The sequence below is a fragment of the Crotalus tigris genome, unplaced genomic scaffold (genome assembly GCF_016545835.1).
Source record: "Crotalus tigris isolate CLP2741 ecotype Arizona unplaced genomic scaffold, ASM1654583v1 scf7180000018125.1543573, whole genome shotgun sequence".
In the NCBI taxonomy this organism is placed as follows: domain Eukaryota; kingdom Metazoa; phylum Chordata; class Lepidosauria; order Squamata; family Viperidae; genus Crotalus; species Crotalus tigris.
Window position 1 is genome coordinate 490,306 of NW_024096837.1, and position 16,835 is coordinate 507,140.

At 36.6% G+C, this 16,835-nt stretch overlaps 2 protein-coding genes across 9 annotated transcripts in view; one reads left to right on the top strand and one right to left on the bottom strand.

Annotated features, from left to right (window-relative positions):
* The window catches only part of LOC120310144 (centromere protein P), a 181,284-nt gene that overhangs the window by 122,681 nt on the left and 41,768 nt on the right, over positions 1 to 16,835 (bottom strand). The window lies entirely within an intron of this gene.
* OGN (osteoglycin) lies at positions 265 to 15,103 on the top strand. Its single transcript, XM_039348229.1, has 7 exons — positions 265 to 581; positions 1,135 to 1,351; positions 6,352 to 6,439; positions 8,902 to 9,060; positions 10,753 to 10,955; positions 12,460 to 12,555; positions 13,094 to 15,103. Exons 2-7 carry the CDS (start codon positions 1,178 to 1,180, stop codon positions 13,265 to 13,267), a joined length of 894 nt encoding a protein of 297 aa, XP_039204163.1. The 5' UTR covers positions 265 to 581; positions 1,135 to 1,177; the 3' UTR covers positions 13,268 to 15,103.

The following is a 16,835-nucleotide window of genomic DNA, read 5'->3' on the forward strand; positions in this document are numbered from 1 at the left end:
ATTAAGATTGGAATGCTGGCCAGTCTTCCAAAAAATAAAAGTAATTAACTCTAACACTGCTGAAGAAAGACTTCCAGAAGGTGAATGGAAAACAGTATCCACCAACTCATGTTTTAAAGTTTATGCTGCAAACTTAAAAGTTTTGTAACTTTTTTCCTACACATACAAAAATGGAATGCTTATGCCTTATCTGAAACGGAAGTCACTTTCTTTGTTTTTCATTAAATGCTAGACTAAATGAAAAGCATATGACCTTGCTGAAGTCTTTACTGCATGAAACTGCAGCTGATCTAGGAAATGCTTTCAACTATGAGCAACTAGATTAACATATTTTAAACTGGACTCATTCCATTTTGTAGCAGAGCAAAGCTGATTTATCATGTAACATTTTGCACATAAGTCTGCATGCTAATACAACTCTTTTTACCCTAAAGGCAGTACATCTAAACTCTATCCATCTTTGAAACTGCATTATTTCAGTTTCTTGAAAATAAACCATAACTTTTCTCTGGCCATTTGGAATTAATGCACAGAAAACTATATTGAAAACAGACGCACAAGAAGACTTATTCAGCAAAACGGTAGGTGTTGTTTTCCAATAAATTATCTTAATGTATACCACATGGTTACATTACAAGTTACTGTAAAAATATTTTGACTATATAATACATTATCTGGAAACTATAATCAGTATGGCTTTCTTGAATTGTATGCATGTGTGCTTTATGTTTAAAATATGCTTTTATTCATTTTATGCGCATTTCAATTTCTACTTTTCTGAAAAGCATAGAACCTTAAGACAATACAAACTATAACTTTCACTCCAGGGATGGGCTTAGCTTGGCTCTACTTTTTAACTATTTCTTCACTCTATGTATCAGATCTCAAAATATGGGGTTTCAATTACTTCTAACTAGCGTGCAAAATCAGAAATTAGAAGAATTGGAAATAATATCAACTGTGTATATGTTGTTATGCTGTGTAGTACCAACATTTAAATAATAGAAGAATTTAAATAAAGAATACTAAGAGTTAAGTCATCTTTCCCTGTTCCCTGAGCATTAGAAAATTGCTGCCAGCTACTCTTCTAGGGCTTTAAATATTGTTCTGACAGATTGCTTTCCTTGTTTCCAGTTTCCTTGGTTCTTTCAGCAAAACTCAAGTCTGAGCTCCTGAAATGAAGACTTCACAGAAATTTTATCTCTTCTGTTTTTTAATGCCCTTGGTGAAGTTAGCACCACCTAATCAACAATACTCAACCCTATTTCATGAAACAGTACAGCAAGGTTATGAAGATGCATTATTTCAGGAAGATTATGAAGACTATCCACAGGACGGGGTAAAAAATAAGGTAGTTGACAAGTTCTATATTCCTTTTTTCCACTCTGCCTGTGTAGAAGTTAGTCCTGCATGCATGTTTCATGGCTAAATATAGCAGCCAATAAGGGGGGAGGGGAAAGCAAGGAGATACAAAAAATAATAACATAATAGCTATATATTATTGTTTTATATTGTATGCTTTATTCCTTTATCCTTACCTAATCCACCTACCTGTGCTTATAGAAATATATAATATGGCCATGAACTCAGCTTAAATTTGTCTCAAACTATAATTATTGCTTTGTTCCTAATATACACAATAATGTTATGTATCACTGCAAGGAATTATCAGGGTTCTCTTGTACACCAAACATTCAGATTGGTCTCCTGAGAGTCATAATTGAGGGGACCTGCTGCTATTAATTAATTTTTTGGCCTGAGAAAGTCATGAACTAATTCCCCAACAGCATATAGGAAATATATTTAATAATGAACTACTTCATGTGAGGCAAATTAAAATAAATGCATATTAGGTGTATGTATTTGCAATGTGATCTTTATTTATTATTTATTGAGACTGAAAGAGAATATAACGCAAGCTGCATTAATTCAGTTGTCTTTGAGTAAGAATAAATAGAGTAATTAATACTGAATTAACCATACAATAGTCTAATCTTAATCAACAGAATTATGTTATCTACCCATTCACAGTATATCTAGGTAAAAATTTTGAGTTTATTGAGCCAATATTGATGATTAGTCAATACCAAGAATAGACTTAGAATTTATAATGTGTGGAGAGAACATGTTCAGTTGAAACACTTAAAAATTAAAAACATATATTAATTCTTTCAAGGGAAAGCAATGTACTGATTAATATATCCAAATTGCTTTTCATTCCTTGAGAATACCTTCAGAATAAATATTTGCTATCATCTAAAAAAAGTAAAAACACTAATAAATCATTGACTTGGCAATCCCTGATTTGAGGGATTGCCTGCAAATCAGTATTAACTCCTGATGAGTACCTGAATTACTCCCTGCAGGTTTCTTAGTAAGATTTTCAGAAGTGGTTTGCCATTGCCTCCTTTCTAGGGCTGAGAATGTGCGACTGGCCTAAGGTAACCCAGCTGACTTTATGTCTAAAGCACACTGTCTCTTGATTTCTAGCCTGGTGCCTTAAACACTATACCAAACTGGCTCTGTTATAACTATAATACTTACTCTCAACAAAAGCATGTATTTTGTGCTTTCACATAATGCCTGCCATGATAAACATCCCAACAACCAAAATCCATTTTGGCAAACCTATGACGATGTTTCATGCCATTCCCAGCTTATCTTTAGTTCTTTTGAGAAACAGGGCCACATTTTCAAACCAAGCACTACATTGTGGTCACCCACCCTTTTTATTTTCTAAGGATGTTCAGGAAGTCCATAGGCGAGACCAAACATAAAAATGAAGCTAACGACTAATAAGCAAAATAGCTTTTATATTTAATGAACAAAAATAACAAGTATCTGAACTTTTTGAATTCACCATTTTTTAAAATCAGAATGCTCCTGAGAAACCCTTGAACAACACTGGGACGCAGTAAAGGTTTAGTGGACTTTGAATTTAATGGACAAAGGTTTTGACCAAATGCAGACAATGATAGACTGTACTTCAGACAACAGACAATATCTAATTAGTGTATCAGTACACACAATATATTGTTTCTTCACAAAAGAGAAATTCACTGTTGAAAAGGACATAGTGTGTTCATAGGATCTGACAACCTACAGCACAATATTCATTTTTTTCTGATTTTTTTTTCTTAATAATATAAAACAAAGCATTTATTTTCCATGCCTGGAAAATAACTTAGGCATTACAATTGCATCCCCCTTTGATAAGCAATAGGAAAAGATATTGAACAAACTTGAGTATGTGTTTAAGCACAATCATGCTGACTAGCTTTATGTCTCACTTAGGCCAATGAACTGATGGGCAGTTTGATCAAAGCTTTAGCTGTGCCTGGGATAGACAAGTCACAAGTGTCTTGGATTGGATTGTTCATTTGTGGCCTCTCACTATGTGTCAATTTTAGAGAGAACTTTGGTTTTCCAAGGAGATCTGAGCTATGAAATACCAGGAGACTTTCCTCAAATGCAAGTAAAAGCCCCTATTAAGTATTATGTAATGGTGATAAAGGCAGCAAAAGATACTTATTTTTCCCTTTCTGTCATGTCTGCAGATAACCATCTGGCAACCCTGTTTAAGGTGATTCATTCAGTGTTGGGAAGGAATGAGCTTCAGGACTGACTGCAGGGCTGCAATGAGGAATACTCTAGCTACCTAAGGGATAAAAACACTTGGATTCATTCAAAATTGGACTCCAACTGGACAAGACCTGTTAAAATGCATTTGGCAGTCTTGTGGAGTTAGATGGGATGGCTTTGAGCCTATAAGTTGTTGAGTATGGTGAGCCCAATCATTTATCCCGCCTGGCATGTGAAAGTGCTTGGGAGGTGACTTGTGATGGTTCAATGCGATGATGCAATCCTCCTTGAGGAAGAGATTTTCCTGACAGCCTTGAATAGGCCATATGCAACCCATACTCAAGAAATCACACATGGATCCAATAGAGCTGGACAAACTTTTGTCTAGACTCCAGTTTTTCCTTTTTAGTGGTTGGGTTGAGACTCAGAAGGTTCTGAAGGAAACAGATTATTTGGATTCTTTTCTTTTAGTTTATAGTCTGTCAAAGAATTTTGGCTGGTTGGGTGGGTTATAAGAGCCTTCTGTGTTGTGTCTCCCACTCTTTGGAATATCTTACCCCCTGAGATGAGATTGGTTCCATCCTTCTGACCTCCTCTAAGAGCCAGATGGCTTTGCGCCCCAGTGGGAGAATATCACACTGGAGATGGTTGATTAATTCAAAGCCAACCCCACCTCCCGGCTCATCCAGCTCCTCTCTTCCCCCTCTTGTAACTATAATTTTACCTTGACTGTAGTTTCATTTCATCTCTGTTGATTCTAATGGTATATGGTACAATCTGTCCAAAGTTGGTACGAAATGAGATGAGTGGCTTGACATTGAGATGGATAGGATATAAATTTAATAAACAAGCAAACAAATAGTACAGAAAAAGCATTGATTGTGTTTGTGCATAACTACTGGGATGGAGGTGGTTTCATTTGTGTATCTGAGGGGCAACCCTATCTAAGTCATTTATGAAAATGCTGATGAGCGCTGGACCCAGGACAGAATCCTGAGATACTCCACTGCATATTGTATCTCCTATTTAATTTTTCAAGCTCCAATTTAATTGATATACATACAGTTCCTAGCATTCTTTTAAAGATACTTCTTTTCTAACTTTCTACAGTGTAATTCTCATTTTTTTTTCCAAGTGCTATTTAAATCATATGTTTTAAATGCATTCCAGACTATTAGGCAACTGTGTATTTGAAAAAAAGAATACATCTGTTGTTGTTGACCAGTGAATTGAGAATCATCTAATAATACTACTCCCAACTATTTGAGCTTTTCCTCAAAACTAGCCAGTATAATGGAATTATCTGAGTCTGGTAATGTGAATATTACCAAAATATTGTGAAAAAAGATCAGATGGGCATTCATTTTTCTGCATTTTGTAAACAGGTAGCAACCTTCCCTTTGAGTAAAAGGGCCAAAAGATCAGAAGTTTCAAGGAAGCCCTGCCTTAATGTGCTCACTGAAAAATGAGAGATAAAGTAGACATGTCCAGTTTCCAAGATTCTAATCCTTTTTTCTTTGCAATAAACCTCACTACTGAGACTCTGTGAGAATCTTGCTTTCTTGATTGGTAATATAAATTAAAAATCTAAAATTTCTTTTTCAACTATAAAATTAAAAGACTTCTTGATTAAAACCAATAACCCAACAAATTCTGAATTTCCAATAGTTTTTCTATAATACTATGATATAATATTATAATACTGACAATATATAGCAGTACACAAATGAAAAAATATTTTGGTAGCTAAGGATTTCTCCATCATTTATATTACATAAACATACATAATTCAGATAAATGTTCTTTAAACCACCATAGCAAATTATGATTTGATCCTACTAAGTATTTTTGAATAATTGCTATAGATTAACTCTCAACCCCATGGTTGACATTTTTATCTTGCAAAACAGATTCCAATCTACTTGGAAACAGAATATTAGAGATAAAGCTCAGAAATTATATTTTGTGCTAGAAGCACATTTGATACTGGCACAACAGCAGGCTATGGCAGATCTTAAGCAAAGAATTCTTGATACAGAATTGCAAGCTGAGCACAGCACAATGCCAGCTGTTTCCAACTAGTCTGGTATCTTAACAAATTCACAATAAACTGGTTTCTTAGGGCCTTCACACTGCTGTGCTTTGATATCCTATCATGAGGAAGACAAATTTCAGAAAAACCTCTGAGCAGAAAAGACTTTCTCTGGTCAGTTAGGAACAATGACTCATGCATTACTCAAATGGAACTTCTATAGAGAGACATCAGCTCTTAATCCCCAATTAGGCCACTCCACAGATATCTAGGTGAATTTTATGGGAAACTCCTTGGCAGATAAGGACCCTAAAAAAACAAAAGCCATTGCTAAATTTACATTTGCAATTTGCAGAACCTGTGCTTCACTAATGATAAATAACTTTTTACTGATTACTGGTTATATTGGGTAGACTAGAATATTGTGTTAGAATATAAGAATGCTGTACTGTTCTGGTTTTATTGCATTTTTTCCTCTTATTTTACTTTATTTTTATTTTGATTGTTTGGTGGAATTGTAATAAATAAATAAAACATTAAAAGAGTTAAGCTTACAATACAATTTTCTGCATTGTTTTTGACCGTTCAGCAAAAATTTAAGACAAGTACATTTTACTAACATGTAAAAAGGTCATTACTATTATAGTTGAATATTATTATTATATTATCAGCTCTGATAATATAAGCTATATATTGTATATCATATGTTATATATTAAAATTTTATATATTTAAAAGGAAGACAACACTTTCGTTTTCAATGAAAATAAAGTACAGCTGCAAAGAGATGATGAAAAAATTGCAGATGGAACAACAAATTATACAAGTAAGTTTTTCAAGTTTATAATAAAAAGAATAGTTTTCAAAACGTGATAATATTAGGGTTAGCAACCTTATTAAATATGTCAATTGTATTGAACAAGTAACAACTGTTTGGTTAAGCAATCAGGCACCAATTAATGGATATTATAGAAATTCTATATAGAATTTCAGATTTTCAAATAAGCATTTTTTAAAAATGTATAGTGCAATAACATACTTACAGGTGCCACAGAACTACCGTATTTTCCGGCATATTAGACGACTTTCTAAACCATGAAAATCTCCTCAAAAGTTGGGGGTCATCTTATACTCCCAGTTGTCTTATACGCCGGAAAATACCCACATGTGCGTCGGAGGCCAGCCGGTCGGGCCGGGAGAAGCAGCGCCTTCTGAGCGGGAGCTAGTGCTCCAGCTGTGCCCCTCTTGCGTGCGATGGGCTGCGCGGCGTGGAAAGGGGCTCCCACGACCCCACCGCTGTGATGGCGCTCAGGAGGCTGGAGGGGTGGGCAGGTCCCAGGGGGCGGCTGGGAGAGGGCAAGAGGTGCCGGGATGAGGATGGAGGGCTCCAGGTTGGCAGGTGAGAGTGCAGCCAGTGGCTCTGAGGCACGCAGATCCTCCGCGTAGCTTCCGAGGCCCTGGGTGTGCTGCCGCTTGGCTCTCCACCAGGCTGTCCGCCAGAGCCTCCCCCCCTCCCCGGGCAATTGTGCGGAGCTGCTTGTGCGTCCCCTTCAATCTCTCCCTCCCTCCCCTCCCTCCTTCCTTCCTTCCCCCTTCAATCTCCTTCAATCTTCCTTCCTTCCTTCCTTTCATCTCCATCTCTTGGCGGGTGTGAGAGGGCAGCCGGCGGCTCCGAGGCCCTGGATGTGCCGCCACTTGGCTCTCCACCAGGTTCTCCACCAGAGCCTTCCCCCCACTCCCTGGGCAATTGTACAGAGCTGCTTGTGCGTCTTTGGCAGCGCCTCCCCCCTTCAATCTCTCTCTCCTTCCTTCCTTCCTTTCCCCTTCAATCTCCTTCCTTTTCCCTTCAATCTTCCTTTCTTCCTTCCATCTCCATCCCTTCCCCTTCAATCTCTCTTTCCTTCCTTCCTTCTTTCCTTCCTTCCTTCCTTCCTTCCTTCCTTCCTTCCTTCCTTCCTTCCTTCCTTCCTTTCCCCTTCAATCTCCTTCCTTCTCCATCTCCTTCCTTTCCCCTTCAATCTTCCTTCTTTCCTCCTTCCTTCCTTCCTTCCTTCCTTCCCAACATTTTTGAGCAAGGAAGAGTAAGCTTCTCCAGCGAGCATTGCTACCGTATTTTCCGGCGTATAAGATGACTTTCTAAACCATGAAAATCTTCTCAAAAGTTGGGGGTCGTCTTATACGCCCAGTCATCTTATATGTCAGAAAATACGGTATATAATAGGACTTCCTAACACAAGCTCAAGTAGACATCCCCTCTTCTTTTGACAGTCAAGACTTGTTGAGTTCATGAAGCAGCATTTGCGACATATGCAATCTGTATGTTGCTGCACTGCAATGACTAAGGAATTTCAATGTCAGATAAAAGGCAAATCATAAAAAACTTCAGCCGCTGATTTATGGATAAAGGAGGAAGATTACTGATGAGAATGCAACCAAAATACATTGTTCCATAAATGTTATGGGTCATAATCTACTAATACTAATCCAGTCTGGTTTGGTAAACAAAGACATCTCATCTATCACATCACCTGTCACTTTCCCAGGCTAGGAAAGTAACAGATTTGTCACTATAGTATAACAGGACTACATTTAAAGACAGTGAGTGTTTCCAATAGCACAAGATTAATTTTCATTTTTTTCACCATCTTGCAATTTGCAAATGCTATTGCACGGAATTCACTATCTAAAATTGCTATAGAACAGGCATGTCAAACTGCTGGCCTGTAGGCCAGATGTGTCATGACAAAACCGCGCCTACCCCATTGCCAGCAATGGGGGAAAAGTCGCAATATGTTGCATGACGTCACGAGTTTGATATGCCTGCTCTAGAAGGTCCAACAGCACAACTTGGCTAATTTGTTTGTGTCTATTGCTCACCAGAAGCCCAACTTGGCTAATATGCAAAGTTAAGCAGAGAGCCCGCTAGGAACAATTATTTGTCTATGTTGGATTGAACATTTTTAAAGAATCCTAAAAGAAACCAATAGGAACTACATGATTGCCAAGAAAACTACACGGACTGGATATATCATAAAATGATCAGGAATTGAACTTAACTAGAGGGAATGTTTACCTTATATTCCAAGCAATTTTTATATTTCGTCCATATAGACTTTTTTTTTTTTTTTCAAAAGATAGAGCTATCAGGAGCCATCTGTAACCAACCCTCCCAAAGGATGTTTGAATAACATAGATTCTGCAGAAAAGCGTGGAAGATAATTTTGTTATAAACTATTGAAACTTTTATCAGGCTTCTACTTAAACTGACACAAAATTATATACTTTCAGAAATGGCTACTTGTCTACTATGTGTTTGTTTAATTCGTTCAATTTACTGTGAAGAAATGGATATTGAAAGTATTCCTGTTCTGCCAAAGGAAACAGGTTACCTTTATGCACGATTCAACAAAATCAAGAAGGTGAAAGTATCTGATTTTGCTGAAATTCGTAAGTAAACTGTAAAAATAAATTTTCTTGGAAGTACTATAATCAATCATTGGAAACACACTTTGGTTAGCATTTAGTTATTTGTATTTTTGAACCACTAGCTATTACAGAAAGCAGTAACACTTTTTCAGAGAAAATTAATTTTACTGGTCAAATTAATTCATGAATCAAATTAAAGTTTGTTTTATATGATGGCTTCTGAATATTATACTTCAAAACATCCCAATCTTCTGCTGATTACATTCCTTTGAAAGTGATTGGTGGAGGGATGATGCCAGAGGGAGGGGCTAAGAGGTCAATGGCAGCTCAGAGAATAGCTGAGGATCAAATATTTTCATTTTCATGTTGATTTTAAAATGGTATTGCACTTATCAGAAATCCATATTATTTGTGTTTATGAATAGTCCTCAGGTTATGACAGCAAATTGTATTAGGATTGCTAAGCAATGCATTCATAAAGCGCAATATCATGTGACCACATTGTTTAGCAATGAGAATCTGTGTAGTTCTAGTTGTCACTATATCCCAAGCCACTTGGTCATTAAACAGGAAGAAGTAAGGGAAGGGGTGCTGTGTTGGTGGGGAAGAGAGCTTAGTGCATGTGTGGGAAGGCCAGCACAGCCCATACGCAAGCTGGGAGAGACAGAGGGGGCCTGGTTAGGCCAGTAGACACTGCATATAAATCAGGGAAAGCCCGGGAGGAAAAGTTGGGAGTGGCTTACTGAAGTGACTTGCAACTTTCCCTGCTGGCTTTCCCATTGGCTTTGCTTATGAGAAGACGGCAGGGAAGGTTGCAAATGGCGGTCCCATTACTGCACTCCCTGCAATATCATAATTGCGAGCTGGTTATCCAAATGCCCTTATCACAATCACCTGCCTGTAGGTGTGCTGCAAGGGCCAGAACTTTGAAGGCTGCTCATATGTAAATTTTTGAGTACCACTTTGCAACTTTGAATAGTTGCTGAATGAATAAATGTAAGTCGAGAACTACCTGCATATGCCTTTATAATTTAGGCAAAAGATTGAAGTTAGGTTGAAGATTGCATGTGGCCATTGCCACTTCTGATTTAAACTAGCACCATCAATGTAGGTACCTTTAAGAGGCAAAATCAATGCTTTTCTCCTCTATTTCTAAATTTAATAGTTAACTGCTGATAGAATTAAGAGACAAAGGAAAATTACTGAAAACAAGTCAAAAGTATTAATTCCATATTTCCCCAATTAAAAAAAAGTTGGAAATGCCCTCTCCTTCCAGTCATCAAGAATGCCCACCAAGAGCCACAGAATTGGAAAATAAAAATGACCATCTAGGAATACAAGAAAGTGCCAGTAAATTTATCCAAGTCTCACTATTCTCATCCTGGAAGAGGACATGGCCAATAAACTTGTATCAAACTGAGGGGAAGGATATAATATTATTTCAGTTCTCAATTGTTCTATAATTTTGTTTTAAAAATATTACTACTTTTCTAGAGAATTAATTATTTACAAATAGTCATGGTGTTTTTGCAAATTTTCAGTGCCTGTGTTAGAAAAGTCATCTACCTCTCAGGTAGAATCCAGAGAATTATCTTAACCACATATGTAGAACTGGTTCTTTATTTAGTCAGTTCAGCACATTGTAGCGCATGCCTTTAAGCAGTAAACACCTGCAGAAAAGATATTTTAATTGTAATATTGTTTACTTTTAAGCCACCCTAAGAAGAATTGATTTGACTGGAAATGCAATTCAAGAGATTGAAGATGGAGCCTTTGCAAAGCTAATACTACTAGAAGAACTTTCATTAGCTGATAATCGGATAGCCAAGCTACCGGTTTTGCCTCCCAAACTAATTTCACTAAATGTAAATAACAACAGAATTAAAAACAGAGGAATTAAAGCAAATGCATTCAAGGTAAAATAATTGTTAAGTATAAGCACTACTAAGTTTGAATTATTTCAAAAAGAGCTATTGTACTTATAAAATAAGTATTATATAAGAAATATATTGGACTAATATGTTATCATAATTACCATTCTAAGATTTAAATTTCAAGCTTGCTTAATTTAATTTACTTGTGCTGAAGAAAGTCCCTTTATGGATCACTATCTTATAGCAGTGTCCATCCCATGACTAGATAGCTAGAGAAAACATTTGTAAGAACAAAAGCACCATCCTCTACCTGCTTATGTGGAAGTAAATCCCGCTGAGTTCAATAGACATTACTTTTAAGTAAGATAATGTACTGGTATACAATATTTTAATTTTACTTTAAGCCTTCAAACAATAGTGCAAAATGTACTACAGATGGAAATGCTGCATAGACATAAAGTAGGTTTGTAATAAATCCCAACAAATTATTAATATTCTTGCATATTTTTTCTTATTTCAGGTACTGATTATAGTACTAGGTCATGGGATATGACTAAACAATTTAGATGCTGAGTACCTTCCATAATCTTATATGAGCAAAGGAACAAAAAAGTTAGGTTTTTTAATTCCTAAAGTTCTGATGAGATTATCGTATCTCAAGATTCCACATCTCTTGAGAGACTTGTGGTTTTGTGAAATTTCAAGTTATTTTTTCGTTTTAACAGTCTTTTAAATTAATTTTGAGGTTTTGTGCATACATATAAGGATTTTGCGTGTCCTTTGCTGCAGATCCATATTTTAATGGAAAACCCATTACATTCGTAAAATTCTCCAGCCTTGAAATTATGTGCATCTGCCAATTATAACCGAACAAATATTTTACAAAACTTGTTTAAAGTCTTTATATATTTCATTCTGACTGAATTCAAATAGTTTGTATTCTAAACAGCAATCTAAATACAGAATCTTCACTTGCAATGTACAGAATTACATCTGGCTGAAAGTCTATTTCTCAGTTAAAATTAATCCCAGATACTTTATTCTGCATTGCAGATTAATTTTCAGTGCACCGATAGAACTATACTACCAAATGTATTTATCCTAAATACACAACATAGTCCAGAATTTTTTTTACAAAATAGCAATTTTCCTGTCTTTCTTCAAAAGCAAAATAAGGAGACTGATACCCAATGCCATTGCATGAACACAGTCATATGGTCATGCTGGGATAGTGCTCCTAAAGACTCAATAGGTCAGCATTTATTGTTGTTAATGCTGGACCTTCAATCTGGCTCTATATATCTATACTATCTTAATATATTTTTGTAAATATCCCAGAGCTTTTTGGATTGTGTAGCAAATAAACTGGCAAAACAAATAAGTAAAGCAAATAAGAATGCAGATGTACTATACAATCTTTATGTATTGGCTGCGTGTCACATCCATATTTATACAGGATCAAGCAGATTACTGTTTACCCAATTTAACTATTAAATAACATAGTAGTATTTAGTAAAAAAATATTATCTTTCTCTTCTTCTCACAGAAGCTGACAAAATTGTCCTATCTCTACTTAGCACAGAACTCACTGGAGTCTGTTCCTCCTAATTTGCCAGAAAGCCTACGTATTCTGCATCTTCAGGTTTCTCAAACCTTTTTTTTTTTTTTTTACTGTTGGTCAAACATTACTACAAACTTAATGCTTCGAAGTACATTCCCAGTGTCTGAGAAAAACGTGCATAAAATCACTCATTAATGTAGATTTGCAATAATTAAAAAATGACAAGTATGCATATCACAGTACTTAGAAAATTTATTATACTGATTAAACCTAACTGATGTTAATATGAGCACATTGTTGCACACTACTGTAGTAATTACAATGTTTGGATTAAGAATGCTGGAGAAAGATACACAAACTTCATTTCAAATCACTGAAATGCCCTAAAAACAGATATACTTAGAATTATATTTGTTTAAACTTATTTACTGTTTAACTGAGGAAGAATATTCCCATGCCTGTGTTAAATACAGTACTAATTTGGTTTCTGAATCTTCTTGGAGCAAACGTACATGTTCTGTAATATTAGAGAAATATTAAAAGTAACTGAACAAAAGAAAAAAAATGAAATTTCAAAGGGGATGCTTGGACTTTTCAAACTCATTGCTTTGATTTACAGTTCAACAACATTACCAGCATCACAGATGAAACTTTCTGCAAAGGAAACAATCAGACCCGTTATGTTCGTCAGCGCATGGATCAGATCAGAATGGAAGGCAATCCAGTCATCTTGGGAAAGTACCCCAATGCTTTTATTTGCTTGAAAACTTTGCCTATAGGCCAATACTTTTAGTTGCTAACTAAACTGAAACACGTAAAAATAGATTAAATTACTGTTATATCACTGTTATAGCCTCTCACGTATATTCAGAACTGTTAGTGGTAACGATGTATTTAGATCTTCCCTAATGTGGTGATATTGCACCTTCTGACTTAAAAAGTTTGAGAGTTTTTCTACTTTTAGATAATAGAGTCGAGTATAAAACCAGGAAAAGGCATTGACTCCTTTTGAGTAATCAAATTACAAAATGAATTAAAATTGATTTTAAAACATTACTGTTATGAAACTATGAATGCATAATAAACTTAAAGGAATGCATTCTTTTAGGGGACAACTATAATTTGATTCAATTAAGAAGTATTGTAAACAGACTGTATAATACTTTGGATTTAAAGAGGAAAAAATCCTTCAGAAAACATATAGGAGCTCTTGCAATGCCTTTTTCTCAGGACCATGCTGTACCTCTGGAGGGCACCCATGTGTTCCTGGAAAAAGACTTAGCTCATTTAACAAGTTGCTGATAGGTGGTACATAAGCATCCTGCACAGTCCAAACTTGAAAGGCAAGAGCTGCACTTAATGAAAAATATAGTGAATGTGGGGCAAAAGATAGAGCAAACCTATGATGCTTTGCTTTCCCAGTCATTGTAGGCATAGACTGGATAGGAAGAGCAAGCGGTTCTTAGGCAACAGTCCACGTGCCAGAGTTTGACACAGCTGAGATTGCTAAAAGGTCAGACAAGGCTATGGGCACATGCTGCTGGCAAGCACAGCTATTTATGCAAGAAAGAACCAATGTAATACATAGGAATATAGGCTGAAATGCAACATAGATTATTTAAACCGAACAGCCCTTCCCAGTTCGACCTCTGGCGCTGATGAAATAGGACAATATCATTTTAAATATATCAGCAATCTATTCTGATATTATTGGCAAATGTTATTCATTAGCCTAGCAAAATAACAACAGCAAATGAAATCAAAAACTAAACATGCTGTTTCAGTCTGATCTCTGCACTACAAGTTATAGAAATAAAACTATTCAGTGTAGGAAAATGAAATGTGTTCCAGTTTCAATTGAATTAATATATTTTAAGGATATCAAAAAGTGACCCAAGCTTATTAGAAATGTTTATCACACTTATCAAAATGAAAGGGGAAAAAGACCAATCAATTTATGTTTTAGCATGGAGGATTTTGCTTAAATGTTAGCCTGCCTGCAAGTCCATTTGTGGATCCCAGAATATGGCCTTTTTTGTGCATTGGGGATGAGTACAAAAGTTTAAAAAAATAAAATAGATCTTGAGCATTACACACATTTAACCTTTAGTGAGTTTGTGAAATTTGTCTCCAACCAATGTGGCATAGTATTTGCAGTATGAATAGGTAACATTTTTGAAATCTTTATTGTATTTAAAGCATATTCGCTTAACCATTATCACAATCTTGGTATGATATCTGAATTGTAATCAGTTGAATTAATTCATAAAAGTCAGTGTAGCTGATTTCAACACAACAATCAAACAATTTGTATACATGTATCAGATGAAGGGTTTTTTTTTTTCAGAAACACCAGTAGTAAGTCTTATTTGTATTCATTCTCATTCTTTGCATATGTTTCATTAAGACAGATATATTATTTCTGATTTAATTATTCACCAAATATTGAAGACTAGCCATGAGCCTTTGCTGTAACTATACACTTTTAGCAATTTAAGATATCTGACTTCAATTATATGGTGAATTTATATGTGAAACCTTTACAGAGATTTCTGATTGATTTTAGTCTGCACGTGCTTCCTGTTGTCTAGAATTCTCCATGCCTAATAAATAATTATAAAGAAAAAAAGGCTTACTATTCTTTTGTAGATATCTAACCTATCACAGACATTAAAATAGTAAATTGTTGTAGTTTCCCATTTTTCCTACTCCCTAACTCCAACACCTGAGCGAATCAGTCTGTTTGAATTCTTCCTTCAATTGATAGGATTAGGCTACATTTTAATCTTTCTTCCTGCCTTCATTCAGACTGACATCACATGATTCCCTGCTCTTCCTACTGTACCTTCTATGGTAATTCTATAGCAGTGATGGCAAACCTTTTAGAGACCGAGTGCCCAAAAACTGCCCCCGTCCCCGCTCCACCCTGCCCACTGGGCCACCCACCACTTCCACGGCCGGCCACAAATAACCTGGCAGCCCAGCAGCACCATGGCAGCCACGCCTTCTGCCTGTGCCCCACAGCATCATCTGCGTGCAACGGGGCACAAGGGTGGAGTCTTATCCCCACTGGCAGGCTACCATGTCCTTGGCTGCGCTGCTTCATGTGGGCCACGCCCAGGAGAGACTCTTCCCCAGGGGGGCTGCTGGTGAGGAGGGGGCCGTGGGAGGAGGCAAGGCTGGGGAGACAGTGTGTGTGCCCACAGAGAGGGCTCCAAGTGCCACCTCTGGCACCCGTGCCATAGGTTCGCCACCACTGTTCTATAGCATATTCTCATATTAATCACTCTCTGATATTCCAAGCAACAAGTAGATGCTCTTGAGAATACTGTGGATAGACAAGAAAATAAATAAATGGATCATAGAACAATCCAGAGTTTTCACTCAAGGTACACATGATCAGACTCAAATTACCAAATTTTGGGCACATTATGCAAAGACCCAACTCTCTTGAGAATCTGTAATTCTGGGCAAGATGGAAGGAAAGACAAGAGGGTAAGGAGCAATAGGGTAAATGGACTTGATTACAGCAGTCATAGAAGCACCTTTGAAAGGTTTGAAAGTCCAAGTCATCCTGGAAAAGGTCTGTTTGGTTCTTAAGAACTAACACCAACCTGATGACACATAATTAATCACCTTTTTATTTAGGCAAACTAAATCTGACAGAGATAGGCTACCAAAATATTTCTACACCCATTGATCTCATGTTTAAACTGCAATTATACAAATACCTCTGCACATGATCTATTAAAAATTGAATCTGTTTATTAATATAGTAACACCCCTGATGATACAACTAAACTGGCTGCTAATTAGCTACAATACTATTCCACAGTGTGTCTTTGACATGTAAGGCTCTAAATCAGAGGTCCCCAACCCCCGGTCTGTGGACCAGTACCAGGCCGTGGCATGCCAACAACTAGTCCACACAAACAAGCAAAGCCCCATCTGTGGGATGCAGGCAGCACACAAAACCATGCCCCCTCTTTTCCACAGAAAAACCTCTCTCCACGGAACCAGTCCCTGGTGTCCAAAAGTGCTCTAAACCACTTGGGACCAGAATACTGGATAGACTGCCTATACAGTCACAGACCTGATTGTAATTACAATTTTGTACAACTAAATGATCTGTAATCATTAAACTTGTTGTGTGTGCCAAGAGTGACACGCTACAAGAGTAATCTTGTAATTACCCAAGGTAGAGGCTTTCTCTACCTTGAGTGGTGGCAACTACACTCAGAATGTTCTTCCTCCAGAAATTCATAAGGCATCTATTACAGGTAATCCCTGAGTTATGAGTGTTCACTTTAATGCTCGTTCAAAGTTACGCGATAAGTGCCTCCTAGTGTTTACAAGAAAAC

Coding starts and splice junctions, on each gene's coding strand:
- OGN (XM_039348229.1), top strand. CDS start 1,178: ATGAAGACTTCACAGAAATTTTATCTCTTCTGTTTTTTAATGCCCTTG. Junction 9,061..10,752: donor ATCTGATTTTGCTGAAATTC/GTAAGTAAACTG, acceptor TTTACTTTTAAG/CCACCCTAAGAAGAATTGAT. Junction 10,956..12,459: donor TTAAAGCAAATGCATTCAAG/GTAAAATAATTG, acceptor TTCTTCTCACAG/AAGCTGACAAAATTGTCCTA.